General features: G+C 44.9%; 1 protein-coding gene across 1 annotated transcript in view; it reads left to right on the forward strand.

Annotated features, from left to right (window-relative positions):
* Nucleotides 1–18,873, forward strand: part of LOC140548932 (guanylate cyclase soluble subunit alpha-2-like) — a gene marked incomplete at its 3' end in the record, with an annotated part of 19,913 nt that extends 1,040 nt beyond the window's left edge. The window contains exons 2-4 of the mRNA XM_072672114.1: nucleotides 9,909–9,970; nucleotides 10,135–10,250; nucleotides 18,056–18,873. Coding sequence (XP_072528215.1) covers nucleotides 9,909–9,970; nucleotides 10,135–10,250; nucleotides 18,056–18,873 — 996 coding nt within the window. The remainder of the gene's footprint in view (nucleotides 1–9,908; nucleotides 9,971–10,134; nucleotides 10,251–18,055) is intronic.
* Nucleotides 18,874–19,700: the final 827 nt, after the last annotated feature.

A 19,700-nucleotide genomic window follows, 5' to 3' on the forward strand; every position in this document is an offset into this window, starting at 1 on the left:
TGTAAGGGAGTATGAGGAGTGTAGAGGAGTGTAAGGGAGTATGAGGGGTGTAAGGGAGTATCAGGGGTGTAGAGGAGTGTAAGGGAGTATGAGGGGTTGTAGAGGAGTGTAAGGGAGTATCAGGGGTGTAGAGGAGTGTAAGGGAGTATGAGGGGTGTAGAGGAGTGTAAGAGAGTATCAGGGGTGTAGAGGAGTGTAAGGGAGTATGAGGGGTGTAGAGGAGTGTAAGGGAGTATGAGGGGTGTAGAGGAGTGTAAGAGAGTATCAGGGGTGTAGAGGAGTGTAAGGGAGTATGAGGGGTGTAGAGGAGTGTAAGGGAGTATGAGGGGTGTAGAGGAGTGTAAGGGAGTATGAGGGGTGTAAGGGAGTATCAGGGGTGTAGAGGAGTGTAAGAGAGTATCAGGGGTGTAGAGGAGTGTAAGGGAGTATGAGGGGTATAGAGGAGTGTAAGGGAGTATCAGGGGTATAGAGGAGTGTAAGGGAGAATGAGGAGTGTAGAGGAATGTAAGGGAGTATGAGGGGTATAGAGGAGTGTAAGGGAGTATCAGGGTATAGAGGAGTGTAAGGGAGTATGAGGGGTATAGAGGAGTGTAAGGGAGAATGAGGAGTGTAGAGGAGTGTAAGGGAGTATGAGGGGTATAGAGGAGTGTAAGGGAGTATGAGGAGTGTAGAGGAGTGTAAGGGAGTATGAGGGGTATAGAGGAGTGTAAGGGAGAATGAGGAGTGTAGAGGAGTGTAAGGGAGTATGAGGGGTATAGAGGAGTGTAAGGGAGTATGAGGAGTGTAGAGGAGTGTAAGGGAGTATGAGGGGTATAGAGGAGTGTAAGGGAGAATGAGGAGTGTAAGGGAGTATGAGGGGTGTAGATGAGTGTAAGGGAGTATGAGGAGTGTAGAGGAGTATGAGGAGTGTAGAGGAGTGTAAGGGAGTATGAGGAGTGTAGAGGAGTATGAGGGGTGTAGAGGAGTATGAGGAGTGTAGAGGAGTGTAAGGGAGTATGAGGGGTGTAGAGGAGTGTAAGGGAGTATGAGGAGTGTAGAGGAGTATGAGGAGTGTAGAGGAGTATGAGGGGTGTAGATGAGTGTAAGGGAGTATGAGGAGTGTAGAGGAGTATGAGGGGTGTAGAGGAGTGTAAGGGAGTATGAGGAGTGTAGAGGAGTATGAGGAGTGTAGAGGAGTATGAGGGGTGTAGAGGAGTATGAGGAGTGTAGAGGAGTATGAGGGGTGTAGAGGAGTATGAGGGGTGTAGAGGAGTGTAAGGGAGTATGAGGAGTGTAGAGGAGTATGAGGGGTGTAGATGAGTGTAAGGGAGTATGAGGGGTGTAGAGGAGTGTAAGGGAGTATGAGGAGTGTAGAGGAGTATGAGGGGTGTAGAGGAGTGTAAGGGAGTATGAGGGGTGTAGAGGAGTGTAAGGGAGTATGAGGAGTGTAGAGGAGTGTAAAGGAGTATGAGGGGTGTAGAGGAGTGTAAGGGAGTATGAGGGGTGTAGAGGAGTGTAAGGGAGAATGAGGAGTGTAGAGGAGTGTAAGGGAGTATGAGGGGTATAGAGGAGTGTAAGGGAGAATGAGGAGTGTAAGGGAGTATGAGGAGTGTAGAGGAGTGTAGAGGAGTGTAAGGGAGTATGAGGAGTGTAGAGGAGTGTAAGGGAGTATGAGGGGTATAGAGGAGTGTAAGGGAGAATGAGGAGTGTAAGGGAGTATGAGGAGTGTAGAGGAGTGTAGAGGAGTGTAAGGGAGTATGAGGAGTGTAGAGGAGTATGAGGGGTGTAGAGGAGTGTAAGGGAGAATGAGGAGTGTAGAGGAGTGTAAGGGAGTATGAGGAGTGTAGAGGAGTGTAAGGGAGTATGAGGGGTATAGAGGAGTGTAAGGGAGAATGAGGAGTGTAAGGGAGTATGAGGAGTGTAGAGGAGTGTAGAGGAGTGTAAGGGAGTATGAGGAGTGTAGAGGAGTATGAGGGGTGTAGAGGAGTGTAAGGGAGAATGAGGAGTGTAGAGGAGTGTAAGGGAGTATGAGGGGTGTAGATGAGTGTAAGGGAGTATGAGGGGTGTAGAGGAGTGTAAGGGAGAATGAGGAGTGTAGAGGAGTGTAAGGGAGTATCAGGGGTGTAGAGGAGTGTAAGGGAGTATGAGGGGTGTAGAGGAGTGTAAGGGAGTATGAGGGGTATAGAGGAGTGTAAGGGAGAATGAGGAGTGTAGAGGAGTGTAAGGGAGTATGAGGGGTATAGAGGAGTGTAAGGGAGAATGAGGAATGTAAGGGAGTATGAGGGGTGTAGAGGAGTATGAGGTGTGTAGAGGAGTATGAGGGGTGTAGATGAGTGTAAGGGAGTATGAGGAGTGTAGAGGAGTATGAGGAGTGTAGAGGAGTATGAGGGGTGTAGAGGAGTATGAGGAGTGTAGAGGAGTATGAGGGGTGTAGATGAGTGTAGAGGAGTATGAGGAGTGTAGAGGAGTATGAGGGGTGTAGAGGAGTGTAAGGGAGTATGAGGGGTGTAGAGGAGTGTAAGGGAGTATGAGGAGTGTAGAGGAGTATGAGGAGTGTAGAGGAATGTAAGGGAGTATGAGGGGTGTAGAGGAGTGTAAGGGAGTATGAGGGGTGTAGAGGAGTGTAAGGGAGTATGAGGAGTGTAAGGGAGTATGAGGGGTGTAGAGGAGTATGAGGGGTGTAGAGGAGTGTAAGGGAGTATGAGGGGTGTAGAGGAGTAAGAGGGGTGTAGAGGAGTGTAAGGGAGTATGAGGAGCGTAGAGGAGTGTAAGGGAGTATGAGGAGTGTAGAGGAGTATGGGGTGTAGAGGAGTGTAAGGGAGTATGAGGGGTGTAGAGGAGTGTAAGGGAGTATGAGGACTGTAGTAGAGTATGAGGAGTGTAGAGGAGTATGAGGGGTGTAGAGGAGTGTAAGGGAGTATGAGGAGTGTAGAGGAGTGTAAGGGAGTATGAGGGGTGTAGAGGAGTGTAAGGGAGTATGAGGAGTGTAGAGGAGTATGAGGAGTGTAGAGGAGTATGAGGGGTGTAGATGAGTGTAAGGGAGTATGAGGAGTGTAGAGGAGTATGAGGGGTGTAGATGAGTGTGAGGGGTGTAGATGAGTGTAAGGGAGTATGAGGAGTGTAGAGGAGTATGAGGGGTGTAGATGAGTGTAAGGGAGTATGAGGGGTGTAGAGTGTAAGGGAGAATGAGGAGTGTAGAGGAGTATGAGGGGTGTAGAGGAGTATGAGGAGTGTAGAGGAGTATGAGGGGTGTAGAGGAATGTAAGGGAGTATGAGGGGTGTAGAGGAGTGTGAGAGGTGTAGAGGAGTATGAGGGGTGTAGAAGGGTGTGAGGGTTGTAGAGGGGTGTAGAGGAGTGCAAGGGAGTATGAGGAGTGTAAAGGAATGCGAGGGGTGTAGAGGAGTGTGAGGGGTGTAGAGGTGTGTAAAGGGGTGTAGAGGAGTGTGAGGGGTGTAGAGGTGTGTAAAGGGGTGTAGAGGAGTGTGAGGGTGTAGAGGAGTATGAGGGGTGTAGAGAAGTGTGAGGGGTGTAGAGGAGTGTGAGGGGTGTAGAGTAGTGTGAGGGGTGTAGAGGAGTGTGAGGGGTGTAGAGTAGTGTGAGGGGCGTAGAGAAGTGTGAGGGGTGTAGAGGAGTGTGAGGGGTGTAGAGTAGTGTAAGGGATATGAGGGGTGTAGAGGTGTGTAAAGCGGCATAGAATGTGAGGGGTGTAGAGGAGTGTAGAGTAGTGTAAGGGAGTATGAGGGGTGTATAGGAGTTAGAAGGGTGTAGAGGTCTGTAAAGCGGCGTAGAGTGTGAGGGGTGTAGAGGAGTTAGAGGGGTGTAGAGGTGTGTAAAGGGGCGTAGAGTGTGAGGGGTGTAGAGAAGTTAGAGGGGTGTAGAGGTGTGTAAAGGGGGTAGAGGAGTGTGAGAGGTGTAGAGGAGTATGAGGGGTGTAGAAGCTTGTGAGGGTTGTAGAGGGGTGTAGAGGAGTGCAAGGGAGTATGAGGGGTGTAGAGGAATGCGAGGGGTGTAGAGGAGTATGAGGGGTGTAGAGGTGTGTAAAGGGGTGTAGAGGAGTGTGAGGGTGTAGAGGTGTGTAAAGGGGTGTAGAGGAGTGTGAGGGGTGTAGAGAAGTGTGAGGGGTGTAGAGGAGTGTGAGGGGTGTAGAGTAGTGTGTGTGTGAGAGTGAGTGTGTGTGTAAGTGTGTGTGTGAGTGTGTAAGTGTGTGAGTGTGTGTAAGTGTGTGTGTGAGTGTGTGTAAGTGTGTGTGTGAGTGTGTGTAAGTGTGTGAGTGTGTGTAAGTGCGTGTAAGTGTGTGTGTGAGTGTGTGTAAGTGTGTGTGTGTGAGTGTGTGTAAGTGTGTGTGTGTGTGTGTGTGTAAGTGAGTGTGTGTGAGTGTGTGTAAGTGTGAGTGTGTGTGAGTGTGAGTGAGTGTATGTAAGCGTGTGAGTGTGTGTAAGTGTGAGTGTGTGTAAGTGTGTGTGAGTGTGTGTGAGTGTGTGTGTGTGTGTAAGTGTGAGTGTGTGTGAGTGAGTGTGAGTGAGTGAGTGTGAGTGTGTGTAAGTGTGAGTGTGTGTAAGTGTGATTGTCTGAGTGTGAGTGAGTGTGTGTGTGTGAGTGTGTGTGAGAGTGTGTGTAAGTGTGTGTGAGTGTGTGTGTGAGTGTGTGTAAGTGTGTGTGAGTGTGAGTGTGAGTGAGTGTGTGTAAGTGTGTGAGTGTGTGTGAGTAAGTGTGTGAGTGTGTGTGTGAGTGTGTGTAAGTGTAAGTGTGTGAGTGTGAGTTTGTGAGTGTGTGTAAGTGTGTGAGTGTGTGTGAGTGTGTGTGTGTGTAAGTGTGTGAGTGTGTGTGTGAGTGTGTGTAAGTGTAAGTGTGTGAGTGTGAGTGTGTGAGTGTGTGTAAGTGTGAGTGAGTGTGTGTAAGCGTGTGAGTGTGTGTAAGTGTGAGTGTGTGTAAGTGTGTGTGAGTGTGTGTGTGTGTGTAAGTGTGTGTGTGAGTGTGTGTAAGTGTGTGTGAGTGTGAGTGTGAGTGAGTGTGTGTAAGTGTGTGAGTGTGTGTGAGTGTGTGTGTGTAAGTGTGTGAGTGTGTGTGTGTGAGTGTGTGTAAGTGTAAGTGTGTGAGTGTGAGTTTGTGAGTGTGTGTAAGTGTGTGAGTGTGTGTGAGTGTGTGTGTGTGTAAGTGTGTGAGTGTGTGTGTGTGAGTGTGTGTAAGTGTAAGTGTGTGTGTGTGAGTGTGTGTAAGTGTGAGTGTGTGTGTGAGTGAGTGTGTGTAAGTGTGTGAGTGTGTGAGTGTGTGTGTGTGTACACTCTCTGCTCCTGCTCGGCTTCCTCTGAAATCAGGTCTCTCCTGCTTCTGTTGGAGTGACTGTCTGTACTGACCAGAGAAGAAGACTTTCTACTAGATTCTGGAGGAACATTGCTGTGAGGATTTGATTGATTGCATTCAACAAAAACAAGAGCGTTAGTGAGGTCAGGATGTTGGATGATGATGATGATCACTACCCCACCTCATCATCCCCAACATCACCCACAGCTCCTCAATGCTGGGGGGCTTTATACCCCTCTAGTCCACGCCTGGCATTATTAGGCAGCATGGAGCCAATAGGGTCATGATGCTGATCTGCTCCAGAGAGTCCTATTCTATTGGCAGTACTTCTTCTCTACAGGGACTAGATAAGCTGTGTGTGCATTTGCACATCTGTGTCAGCAATGGGTGCAGCTTAAAGCAGCTGAATGCATTCAGTAGAAGGGGTGTCCACAAACTTTTGGACATGTAGTGTATGTCTCTGCTGCAGGCAGAAGTGTGTGTTCTGAGCACAGGGGAGGGGTCTGTGTTCTGGAATATTATGGGCTGGTTTATACACTACCTGCGTACACTGCAGTGTGTGTGTGTGTGTGTGTGTGAACCTCTCTCTCCTCTGACCTCTACCATCTCACTGGATGCTCTCTAACCAACCATGAAACACACTGCAGCCTGGCCCGCCGGCCACACACACACACACACACACACACACACAGTTTTATATAATTTTTATGAGTCAGCGCCTCTGTCTGTGTCCCTCTGTCTGTCTGTGAGCTTATCTCTGCTTATCCCCGAAAACACACTGCCTGTGATCTGCACCATGTGTGTGTGTGTGTGTTGAGGGGGGGTAGGGGTGTAGGGGTGTGTGTGAGAGAGAGAGAATGCTTTTGCTTTAAATCAGAGCGTGACCTTCGCATGCACCCAGTGTTTCATGTGTGTTCTGGTTTTTGAGAAAGTGTGTACGTGCATATGTGCAAGCCTACGTGTGTGTGTGCGCAAAGAAACATGGGCAACAGCTCCTACACTCTGTTAAAGGGGAAGACCACCCATTTGTTTTGCACAAACCTGTCTTCATTTGAGTCAGTGAATCATGAAGCCTGACATTTGATTCATTGAACAGTTTAAAAGAATCAGGGCTGCAATTCCCAAAAGCATCTCAGCATAAGAATGATTCCTAAAGGGGCGAGGGAGCATCACACAGAACACTCTCTCTACCAGTTACGATGATCATATCACCAAGATCCTTTCAGGAAACTTTAGGGCCTGATTCATTAGAACCGATTCAAACCTCCCGTCTCGACTGTCATATGAATCACTGAACTGAACAGTTGACTCACTGATTTAGTACAAGCGAGTCCAACATTCACAACCAGTTCCAAAAGAATCATGATTCAGGGGTTGAGTCATTCAGAGTCATTCAGAGCGGGTTTAGTGTGAAACGGCTCACTGTACACAGTGGTAGTGAATGATGATGGAAGCAGGCGTCGGTTGCCATGACTACAATTACACAGATACAGCCCATAATTGATCTCCTAGCCAAACCCACCAGTGCAGCTACACGAGTCTTCTGAGTTTTATATGGAATGATGATGATGATGATGATGATGATGAAGGTAAAATAGTGAATAGAGAATCTGAACTAATGCAGTTCTCTTTAGGGACTACTTTCTGTAGCCGCACTACACCCTGCAGCATGTATCCCTCCACCATTTTAATGATCTGGTTCTAAAAGCAGGTTCTAGAACCTTCACTGTAGAACCACAGCTCTGACTGGGGGAGCTTATCTAGAACCTTCACTGTAGAACCACAGTTATGACTGGAGGAGGTTATCTAGAACCTCCACAGCTCTGACTGGGGCAGCTTATCTAGAACCTCCACTGTAGAACCACAGCTCTGACTGGGCAGCTTATCTAGAACCTCCACTGTAGAACCACAGCTCTGACTGGGGGAGCTTATCTAGAACCTCCACTGTACAACAGCTCTGACTGGGGAGGTTATCTAGAACCGAGCGTTTCTCACCACACCCCTCCTCAAACCCCCCAAACCCACCAAACCCCCCCTCTGACTGGGTCTGTTCAGATCTGAACTGGTTAAATATGCAGAGAATTCAGAAAATGTGGTGGAGTTCTCCTTTAACGCACACACACACTCACACACACACTCACACACACACACACACACACTCACACACTCACACACTCACACACACACACACACTCACACACACACACACACACACTCACACACACACACACACACACACACACACACTCACACTCACACACACACACACACACACACACACAGTCTATTCCGCAGCTGTGTTTTACACAGATATTAGTATTGATTGAGTGTCAGTGGATCTGTTTTACTGCGGTTCACACACACACACACACACACACATACACACACACACAGGCTCAGGGGAGTAATTGGATGCCGCTGTGTGTGTGTTAATGCGATTTAAACAGAATTGATGTCTCTCCCTTCAGAGAATACACCACAGGCTCACACACACTCAACCCTCCTCACAAAGGCAGCATCAAACAGCTGTGTGTGTGTGTGTGTGTGTGTGTGTGTGACAGGTAGAGGCACACAGATGACTGTGAGTGAACTATGTGTAAGCAGCAGCCAAGGCCATTCTCATGGGAACCGTGGGTGTGTGTGTCTGTGTGTATTCAGGGATTTGCGAGGACAAGTACACACTACACACACTACCTGTAGACATACACAAACACACACACACATCCCCAGCATACACATGTACCTATACACTAAATATATACACACTATGTCCAAAAGTATCCAGACACTGGATATGAGGAATTACACAACACGTCCCTGTGTGACAGAGCCTGTATGTGTGTGTGTGTGTGTGTGTGTGTGTAGCAGCTGTAGGACAATAAAGCTGGATTTGTTGTGATTGGATTTTTAGAGCACTGCTGAAATGAGAAGAACATGATTGGTGTATTGTTGCCATGGCGGCATGATCAAGACAGCAGATTGGACAAAGCTTAGTGTTCTTATCATTCATCTTAAACCATCCGCTTAAACCAAACCCAACAACCTTCTGACCTAAACTGACCCAAACCAACAATATTCTGTCCTAAACCGACCCAAACCAACAACCTTCCGTCCTAAACTGACCCAAACCAACAACCTTCTGTCCTAAACCGACCCAAACCCAACAACATTCTGTCCTAAACCGACCCAAACCAACAACATTCTGTCCTAAACCGACCCAAACCAACAACATTCTGTCCTAAACTGACCCAAACCAACAACATTCTGTCCTAAACTGACCCAAACCCAACAACATTCTGTCCTAAACCGACCCAAACCCAACAACATTCTGTCCTAAACCGACCCAAACCAACAACATTCTGTCCTAAACCGCCCCAAACCAACATTCTGTCCTAAACTGACCCAAACCAACAACCTTCTGTCCTAAACCGACCCAAACCAACAACATTCTGACCTAAACCGACCCAAACCAACAACCTTCTGACCTAAACCGACCCAAACCAACAACCTTCTGTCCTAAACCGACCCAAACCAACAACCTTCTGACCTAAACCGACCCAAACCAACAACCTTCTGTCCTAAACCGACCCAAACCAACAACCTTCTGTCCTAAACCGACCCAAACCAACAGCCTTCTGTCCTAAACTAATCCAAACCAAGAACCTTCTGTCCTAAACTAATCCAAACCAACAGCCTTCTGACCTAAACTGACCCAAACCAACAACCTTCTGTCCTAAACCGACCCAAACCAACCTTCTGTCCTAAACCGACGCAAACCCAACAACCTTCTGTCCTAAACTGACCCAAACCAACAATATTCTGACCTAAACTGACACAAACCAACAACCTTCTGTCCTAAACCGACCCAAACCCAACAACATTCTGACCTAAACTGACCCAAACCCTACAACCTTCTGTCCTAAACCGACCCAAACCAACAACCTTCTGTCCTAAACCAGTGGTTGGTGTGGCGCAACAGATAAAACCCCTAGCTGCCAGTGAGCTATTACACCATGTGGGAGACCAGGGTTCGATTCCCGGTCTGGGTGACCGTATGCTGCGCTACACCAATAAGAGTCCTAACACAACATTGGCCCACCTGTGTAATACAAGTCACCTTGTATGTCGCTCTGGATAAGAGCGTCAGCTAAATGCTGTAAATGTAAATCTAAACCGACGCAAACCAACAACCTTCTGTCCTAAACTGACCCAAACCAACAACCTTCTGTCCTAAACTGACCCAAACCAACAACCTTCTGTCCTAAACCGACCCAAACCAACAACCTTCTGTCCTAAACCGACCCAAACCAACAACCTTCTGTCCTAAACTGACCCAAACCAACAACCTTCTGTCCTAAGCCGACCCAAACCAACAACCTTCTGTCCTAAACCGACCCAAACCAACAACCTTCTGTCCTAAACTGACCCAAACCAACAACCTTCTGTCCTAAACCGACCCAAACCAACAACCTTCTGTCCTAAGCCGACCCAAACCAACAACCTTCTGTCCTAAACTGACCCAAACCAACAACCTTCTGTCCTAAACTGACCAAACCCACATAATCACACCGGTTCTCCAGGCAGTGATGAACTCTGTTCTTCAGTTTAGTGTTTCTGTGGTTTTCAGACGCAGACGATTCAGCAGGCCCTGCAGAGAACTGTGGAGTTCTACAGACAGAGAAACATCAGGTAACACACACACACACTAACACACACTCTCTCTATCTCTCTCACACACACACTCTCTCTCTCTTTCACACACACACACACACAATTCAATTAATTCTTTTTACCTAAAATCTCTAAAATCTCTTTTTGTGTGTGTTTGTGTGTGTGTGTGTGTGTGTGCGCAGTAGTGCGGACAGCGCTGGGGAGAAGTGTGTGTTTGATAAGTGTCCGTTTGTGAATTCACAATCCGACGACCAAACTGACATCTCAGGAATTCTCCAGTACACAGCGCCAATAGTGGGTATGTACACACACACACACACACACACATTGTGTACTTACACATGAGGAGTCTTTCCTCCAGTTCGGCTAACCCTCTGTGGTGTTCTGTTAGTGGTCTGTGGTTCTGTGATGTTCTCTTTAGCTGTTTGTAGAACATCGTTCAGGGTTCTGCAGTATTCCGTTACCCAGTGAGAACCCAGGGAGAACACTCACCACCGCATTGATGTTAAAACCTTGTACGTTAGCGGCTCTCCAACATTAATGAAATCATCAGAGGTTCTCTGGGTAGCATTCTGCGCTATTGTTAGCATTCTGCATTGTGTGTTCTGTGGTAATGTGTTAGTGTTGTGTGGTAATGTGTTAGTGTTAGTGTGGTAATGTGTTAGTGTTAGTGTGATAATGTATTAGTGTTAGTGTGGTAATGTGTTAGTGTTAGTGTGGTAATGTGTTAGTGTTTGTGTGATAATGTGTTAGTGTGGTAATGTGTTAGTGTTAGTGTGGTAATGTATTAGTGTTAGTGTGGTAATGTGTTAGTGTTAGTGTGGTAATGTGTTAGTGTGGTAATGTATTAGTGTTAGTGTGGTAATGTGTCAGTGTTTGTGTGATAATGTGTTAGTGTGGTAATGTGTTAGTGTTAGTGTGGTAATGTGTTAGTGTGGTAATGTGTTAGTGTGATAATGTGTTAGTGTGATAATGTGTTAGTGTTAGTGTGATAATGTGTTAGTGTTAGTGTGGTAATGTGTTAGTGTTAGTGTGGTAATGTGTTAGTGTGGTAATGTGTTAGTGTTAGTGTGATAATGTGTTAGTGTGGTAATGTGTTAGTGTGATAATGTGTTAGTGTGATAATGTGTTAGTGTGGTAATGTATTATTGTTAGTGTGGTAATGTGTTAGTGTTAGTGTGATAATGTGTTAGTGTGGTAATGTGTTAGTGTGGTAATGTATTATTGTTAGTGTGGTAATGTGTTAGTGTTTGTGTGATAATGTGTTAGTGTGGTAATGTGTTAGTGTTAGTGTGATAATGTATTAGTGTTACTGTGGTAATGTGTTAGTGTTTGTGTGATAATGTGTTAGTGTGGTAATGTGTTAGTGTTAGTGTGGTAATGTGTTAGTGTTAGTGTGGTAATGTGTTAGTGTGGTAATGTGTTAGTGTTAGTGTGGTAATGTGTTAGTGTGATAATGTGTTAGTGTTAGTGTGATAATGTATTAGTGTTAGTGTGGTAATGTGTTAGTGTTAGTGTGGTAATGTGTTAGTGTGGTAATGTGTTAGTGTTAGTGTGGTAATGTGTTAGTGTGGTAATGTGTTAGTGTGATAATGTGTTAGTGTGATAATGTGTTAGTGTTAGTGTGGTAATGTGTTAGTGTGATAATGTGTTAGTGTTAGTGTGGTAATGTGTTAGTGTTAGTGTGGTAATGTGTTAGTGTGGTAATGTGTTAGTGTTAGTGTGATAATGTGTTAGTGTGGTAATGTGTTAGTGTGATAATGTGTTAGTGTGATAATGTGTTAGTGTGGTAATGTATTATTGTTAGTGTGGTAATGTGTTAGTGTTAGTGTGATAATGTGTTAGTGTGATAATGTGTCAGTGTTAGTGTGATAATGTGTTAGTGTGATAATGTGTCAGTGTTAGTGTGATAATGTGTTAGTGTTAGTGTGGTAATGTGTTAGTGTGGTAATGTGTTAGTGTTAGTGTGGTAATGTGTTAGTGAAAGTGTGGTAATGTGTTAGTGTGGTAATGTGTTAGTGTTAGTGTGGTAATGTGTTAGTGTGGTAATGTGTTAGTGTTAGTGTGGTAATGTGTTAGTGAAAGTGTGGTAATGTGTTAGTGTGGTAATGTGTTAGTGTTAGTGTGGTAATGTGTTAGTGTGGTAATGTGTTAGTGTTAGTGTGGTAATGTGTTAGTGTGGTAATGTGTTAGTGTTAGTGTGGTAATGTGTTAGTGAAAGTGTGGTAATGTGTTAGTGTGGTAATGTGTTAGTAAAAGTGTGGTAATGTGTTAGTGTGGTAATGTGTTAGTGAAAGTGTGGAAATGTGTTAGTGTGGTAATGTGTTAGTGAAAGTGTGGAAATGTGTTAGTGAAAGTGTGGTAATGTGTTAGTGTGGTAATGTGTTAGTGTTAGTGTGATAATGTGTTAGTGTTAGTGTGGTAATGTGTCAGTGTTAGTGTGGTAATGTGTTAGTGTTAGTGTGGTAATGTGTTAGTGTGGTAATGTGTTAGTGTTAGTGTGGTAATGTGTTAGTGTTGTGTGGTAATGTGTTAGTGTGATAATGTGTTAGTGATAGTGTGGTAATGTGTTAGTGTGATAATGTGTTAGTGTTAGTGTGGTAATGTGTTAGTGTGGTAATGTGTTAGTGTTAGTGTGGTAATGTGTTAGTGTGATAATGTGTTAGTGTGGTAATGTGTTAGTATTAGTGTGATAATGTGTTAGTGTTAGTGTGGTAATGTGTTAGTGTGGTAATGTGTTAGTATTAGTGTGATAATGTGTTAGTCTTAGTGTGGTAATGTGTTAGTGTTAGTGTGGTAATGTGTTAGTGTGATAATGTGTTAGTGTGGTAATGTGTTAGTATTAGTGTGATAATGTGTTAGTGTTAGTGTGGTAATGTGTTAGTGTGGTAATGTGTTAGTATTAGTGTGGTAATGTGTTAGTGTTAGTGTGGTAATATGTTAGTGAAAGTGTGGTAATGTGTTAGTGTTAGTGTGGTAATGTGTTAGTGTGGTAATGTGTTAGTGTTAGTGTGGTAATGTGTTAGTGTGGTAATGTGTTAGTGTTGTGTGGTAATGTGTTAGTGAAAGTGTGGTAATGTGTTAGTGTTAGTGTAGTAATGTGTTAGTGTGGTAATGTGTTAGTGTGGTAATGTGTTAGTGTTAGTGTGGTAATGTTTTAGTGTGATAATGTGTTAGTGTTAGTGTGGTAATGTGTTAGTGTTAGTGTGGTAATGTGTTAGTGTGATAATGTGTTAGTGTTAGTGTGGTAATGTGTTAGTGTGATAATGTGTTAGTGTGATAATGTGTTAGTGTTAGTGCGGTAATGTGTTAGTGTGATAATGTGTTAGTGTGGTAATGTGTTAGTGTTAGTGTGGTAATGTGTTAGTGTGATAATGTGTTAGTGTTAGTGTGGTAATGTGTTAGTGTGGTAATGTGTTAGTGTGATAATGTGTTAGTGTTAGTGCGGTAATGTGTTAGTGTGATAATGTGTTAGTGTTAGTGTGGTAATGTGTTAGTGTGGTAATGTGTTAGTGTGATAATGTGTTAGTGTTAGTGTGGTAATGTGTTAGTGTGATAATGTGTTAGTGTTAGTGTGGTAATGTGTTAGTGTGGTAATGTGTTAGTGTGATAATGTGTTAGTGTTAGTGTGGTAATGTGTCAGTGTTAGTGTGGTAATGTGTTAGTGTTAGTGTGGTAATGTGTTAGTGTGATAATGTGTTAGTGTTAGTGTGGTAATGTGTTAGTGTGATAATGTGTCAGTGTTAGTGTGGTAATGTGTTAGTGTTAGTGTGGTAATGTGTTAGTGTGATAATGTGTTAGTGTTAGTGTGGTAATGTGTTAGTGTGGTAATGTGTTAGTGTGGTAATGTGTTAGTGTTAGTGTGGTAATGTGTTGTGTGGTAATGTGTTAGTGTTAGTGTGGTAATGTGTTAGTGTGGTAATGTGTTAGTGTTAGTGTGGTAATGTGTTAGTGTGGTAATGTGTTAGTGTTAGTGTGGTAATGTGTTAGTGTTAGTGTGGTAATGTGTTAGTGTGGTAATGTGTTAGTGTTGTGTGGTAATGTGTTAGTGTTAGTGTGGTAATGTGTTAGTGTTGTGTGGTAATGTGTTAGTGTGGTAATGTGTTAGTGTTGTGTGGTAATGTGTTAGTGTTAGTGTGGTAATGTGTTAGTGTTAGTGTGGTAATGTGTTAGTGTGGTAATGTGTTAGTGTTAGTGTGGTAATGTGTTAGTGTGGTAATGTGTTAGTGTTAGTGTGGTAATGTGTTAGTGTGGTAATGTGTTAGTGTGGTAATGTGTTAGTGTTGTGTGGTAATGTGTTAGTGTTAGTGTGGTAATGTGTTAGTGTGGTAATGTGTTAGTGTTGTGTGGTAATGTGTTAGTGTTAGTGTGGTAATGTGTTAGTGTGGTAATGTGTTAGTGTTGTGTGGTAATGTGTTAGTGTTAGTGTGGTAATGTGTTAGTGTGGTAATGTGTTAGTGTTAGTGTGGTAATGTGTTAGTGTTGTGTGGTAATGTGTTAGTGTGATAATGTGTTAGTGTTAGTGTGGTAATGTGTTAGTGTGGTAATGTGTTAGTGTTAGTGTGGTAATGTGTTAGTGTGGTAATGTGTTAGTGTTAGTGTGGTAATGTGTTAGTGTTGTGTGGTAATGTGTTAGTGTTAGTGTGGTAATGTGTTAGTGTGGTAATGTGTTAGTGTTAGTGTGGTAATGTGTTAGTGTTGTGTGGTAATGTGTTAGTGTTAGTGTGGTAATGTGTTAGTGTGGTAATGTGTTAGTGTTAGTGTGGTAATGTGTTAGTGTGGTAATGTGTTAGTGTTGTGTGGTAATGTGTTAGTGTTGTGTGGTAATGTGTTAGTGTTAGTGTGGTAATGTGTTAGTGTGGTAATGTGTTAGTGTTAGTGTGGTAATGTGTTAGTGTTAGTGTGGTAATGTGTTAGTGTTGTGTGGTAATGTGTTAGTGTTAGTGTGGTAATGTGTTAGTGTGGTAATGTGTTAGTGTGGTAATGTGTTAGTGTTAGTGTGGTAATGTGTTAGTGTTGTGTGGTAATGTGTTAGTGTTAGTGTGGTAATGTGTTAGTGTGGTAATGTGTTAGTGTGGTAATGTGTTAGTGTTAGTGTGGTAATGTGTTAGTGTTGTGTGGTAATGTGTTAGTGTTAGTGTGGTAATGTGTTAGTGTGGTAATGTGTTAGTGTGGTAATGTGTTAGTGTTAGTGTGGTAATGTGTTAGTGTTAGTGTGGTAATGTGTTAGTGTGGTAATGTGTTAGTGTTAGTGTGGTAATGTGTTAGTGTTGTGTGGTAATGTGTTAGTGTTAGTGTGGTAATGTGTTAGTGTGGTAATGTGTTAGCGTTCTGTCTGTTAGCGTTCTGTCTGTTAGCGTTCTGTATGAAACGCTGTTAACTCGTCCTCCTTTCATCTCTGTTGCTAAGAAACCAGCACAGCTTTTCTGATGATGACGATCAGCTCGTGAACCGAGCGGCTCTGCCGGTCTGAAGCTGCTCTGTTTCTAGCTTAAATCAGAGAGAGCTGAGGCATTTAGCCAGCACTGACTGTGTGTGTGTATACGTGTGTGTGTGTATAAGAGTGTGTATAAGTGTGTGTATGAGTGTGTATGTATGAGTGTGTGTGTATGAGTGTGTATGTATGAGTGTGTATGAGTGTGTGTGTGTAAGTGTGTCTGTATGAGTGTGTGTGTATAAGTGTGTATGTATGAGTGTGTGTGTATGAGTGTATGTATGAGAGTGTGTATGAGTGTGTGTGTAAGTGTGTCTGTATGAGAGTGTGTGTATGAGTGTGTGTGTAAGTGTGTCTGTATGAGTGTGTGTGTATGAGTGTGTGTATGAGAGTGTGTGTATGAGAGTGTGTATGAGAGTGTGTGTATGAGTGTGTGTGTAAGTGTGTCTGTATGAGTGTGTGTGTATGAGTGTGTGTGTGTAAGTGTGTCTGTATGAGAGTGTGTGTATGTGTGTGTGTGTAAGTGTGTCTGTATGAGTGTGTGTATGAGTGTGTGTATGAGAGTGTGTGTATGAGTGTGTGTGTAAGTGTGTCTGTATGAGTGTGTGTGTATGAGAGTGTGTGTATGAGTGTGTGTGTAAGTGTGTGTGTATGAGTGTGTGTGTATGAGAGTGTGTGTATGAGTGTGTGTGTAAGTGTGTCTGTATGAGTGTGTCTGTATGAGTGTGTGTGTATAAGTGTGTCTGTATGAGTGTGTGTGTGTAAGTGTGTCTGTATGAGTGTGTGTGTATGAGTGTGTGTGTATGAGTGTGTGTGTAAGTGTGTGTGTATGAGTGTGTGTGTATGAGTGTGTGTGTAAGTGTGTCTGTATGAGTGTGTCTGTATGAGTGTGTGTGTATAAATGTGTCTGTATGAGTGTGTGTGTGTAAGTGTGTCTGTATGAGTGTGTGTGTATGAGAGTGTGTGTATAAGTGTGTGTATGAGAGTGTGTATGAGAGTGTGTATGAGTGTGTGTGTAAGTGTGTCTGTATGAGTGTGTGTGTATGAGTGTGTGTGTGTGTAAGTGTGTCTGTATGAGAGTGTGTGTATGAGTGTGTGTGTAAGTGTGTCTGTATGAGTGTGTGTATGAGTGTGTGTATGAGAGTGTGTGTATGAGTGTGTGTGTAAGTGTGTCTGTATGAGTGTGTGTGTATGAGTGTGTGTATGAGTGTGTGTGTAAGTGTGTGTGTATGAGTGTGTGTGTATGAGTGTGTGTGTATGAGAGTGTGTGTATGAGTGTGTGTGTGAGTGTGTCTGTATGAGTGTGTCTGTATGAGTGTGTGTATAAGTGTGTCTGTATGAGTGTGTGTGTGTAAGTGTGTCTGTCTCTACTCACACCCTGACGTTGTACTGACTCTCTACCCACACTCTGACATTGTACTGACATTGTACTGACTCTCTACTCACACCCTGACGTTGTACTGACTCTCTACCCACACTCTGACATTGTACTGACATTGTACTGACTCTCTACTCACACCCTGACATTGTACTGACTCTCTACTCACACCCTGACGTTGTACTGACGTTGTACTGACTCTCTACTCACACCCTGACATTGTACTGACTCTCTACTCACACCCTGACATTGTACTGACGTTGTACTGACTCTCTACTCACACCCTGACGTTGTACTGACTCTCTACTCACACCCTGACATTGTATTGACGTTGTACTGACTCTCTACTCACACCCTGACATTGTACTGACTCTCTACTCACACCCTGACATTGTACTGACGTTGTACTGACTCTCTACTCACACCCTGACGTTGTACTGACTCTCTATTCACACCCTGACGTTGTACTGACTCTCTACTTGCACCCTGACATTGTACTGACGTTGTACTGACTCTCTACTCACACCCTGACATTGTACTGACATTGTACTGACTCTACTCACACCCTGACATTGTACTGGCATTATACTGACTCTCTACTCACACCCTGACATTGTACTAACTATTTACTCACACTCTGACATTGTACTGACGTTGTACTGACTCTCTACTCACACCCTGACGTTGTACTGACGTTGTACTGACTTCTCTACTCACACCCTGACGTTGTACTATTTACTCACACTCTGACATTGTACTGACTCTCTACTCACACCCTGATGTTGTACTAACACTTTACTCACACCCTGACATTGTACTGACTCTCTACTCACACCCTGACATTGTACTGACGTTGTACTGACTCTCTACTCACACCCTGACATTGTACTGACTCTCTACTCACACCCTGACATTGTACTGACTCTCTACTCACACCCTGACGTTGTACTGACTCTCTACTCATACCCTGACATTGTACTGACGTTGTACTGACTCTCTACTCACACCCTGACATTGTACTGACTCTCTACTTACACCCTGACATTGTACTGACTCTCTACTCATACCCTGACATTGTACTGACGTTGTACTGACTCTCTACTCACACCCTGATGTTGTACTGACGTTGTACTGACTCTCTACTCACACCCTGACATTGTACTGACATTGTACTGACTCTCTACTCACACTTTACTGTACTGACTTTTTACTCGATTTGATTTGATAGAACTCTTTTGTGCAGAGTGTTCTGACATTGTTCTGACGTTGTTCTGATGTTGTGTGCCTGCAGGTGTTGGGTTCCCTACTCTACGTGAGCGTTTTGGGGAGGAGTTTTTTGGCCTGTGTTTGGAGGAGAACGAGAGGGTTCTGCGTTCTCTGGGTGGGAACCTGCAGGATTTCTTTAATGGCTTCGATGCCCTGTTGGAGCACGCTCGGACCTCGTACGGCCGCCGGGCATCATCGGAGTCGCCCTCGTTCCTGTGCAAAGACGCCCGTGGTGGGGGAGAGGAGGACGAGGAGGAGGAGGGGGAGGAAGGCAAAAGAACTCTCCTTCTACACTGCTTCAACCCCGACCCCACGGTGGGCGTGGCCATGCCGGGCCTGATCCGGGCGGCTGCTCACCGGATTTACCAAACGGAGGTCCAGGTGGAGGAGACCGATCCCACTTGGCTCTATGTGACTAACGAGGACGGAGAGCTGTCTGCAAACTCCACCCCCTCTTCGTCTCCATCTCCGCCCACGTCCTCGCCCCCGGCCTGCCTGTCCTTTATCATAAGAGAGATTCGGACGTCCTCGTCGTGCTCCTCTTCCTCACGGCAGCTATCACGCTCACCTTCGGACCTTCGGATCAGCCTCAGCACCTTCTGCAGGGCGTGTCCGTTCCACCTGGTCATCGGCCCCAGCATGGAGGTGCTGCAGGTGGGGGAGGGGCTGAGGCAGGTGGGGGAGGGGCTTAGGAAGCCACACAGGACACTAAGTTTCAGCGACAGCTTCCAGCTGGTCTCTCCCAGGATTCCTTGCTCTTTCCAGAACATTCTGCTGCGACTGGCCACGCCGTTCACCATCCGCACCCGGCCCGACTCATCCATGCTGGACAGCAAGGAGAAGGTGGGGTCACCTGTGTGTGTGTGTGTGTGTGTGTTACAGGTTTTTTACAGCCAGTTTAGTCATTCCCACACAAAGCGCTGTTCTAGATCTAGAGCTTATCTAGAACAGAACCAGGAAAACAGAGTGACATGTCAGGTTCCCCGGGTTCCCCTGAGGCTCAGAGCAGAGAAGGTACCAGAGTGGAATGCTGTCCTCCGGAACGTTGCGGTGAAGGGGACGGATTGGGGGCGTGGCTTCCTCGGGTTGGCTTTATATTTAGCTTCAGGATTAGCGAGACGTCCTTTCTGCGCACTCTTAGATCCTCAGGAGGATGAAGCATGTTCTCCGCGCTGCGGAACCGACTGGCCGCGCTGACCGCTGACGCCGGCGCAGACAACCGCCGCCGACAAATGGAACAAATCCACAGGATTAGTTTGTTAATCTGAGAAGATTATTGTGAAATGCTTGGAGAGAGATGGAGCTTATGTTCCGATATGTTTCTGCCCATAGAGGGACTTCAGAACACACACACACACACACACACACACACTCTCTCACACACTCTCACACACACACAGAGCTGCCAGAGTGTGGAACAGCTGGGCCGCTCGCCATTCCACCAAATACAAATGAGGAAAAACATGAATTATAGAGTTTGGTGTAGAACAGCGGATCAGCAGAACCGCAGACAGGCTGTGAGTGTGTGTGTGTGTGTGTGTGTGTGTGTGTGTGTGTGTGTGTAGAAACACACACACACAGGCTGCCAAAAAGACCGGTACATACAATCTGCACATTTTCCACTAAAGTGATCTTTTTACATTGTACGTTCTAGAGCTTATCTAGAACAT

The sequence above is a fragment of the Salminus brasiliensis genome, unplaced genomic scaffold, assembly GCF_030463535.1.
Source record: "Salminus brasiliensis unplaced genomic scaffold, fSalBra1.hap2 scaffold_73, whole genome shotgun sequence".
Lineage (NCBI taxonomy): Eukaryota > Metazoa > Chordata > Actinopteri > Characiformes > Bryconidae > Salminus > Salminus brasiliensis.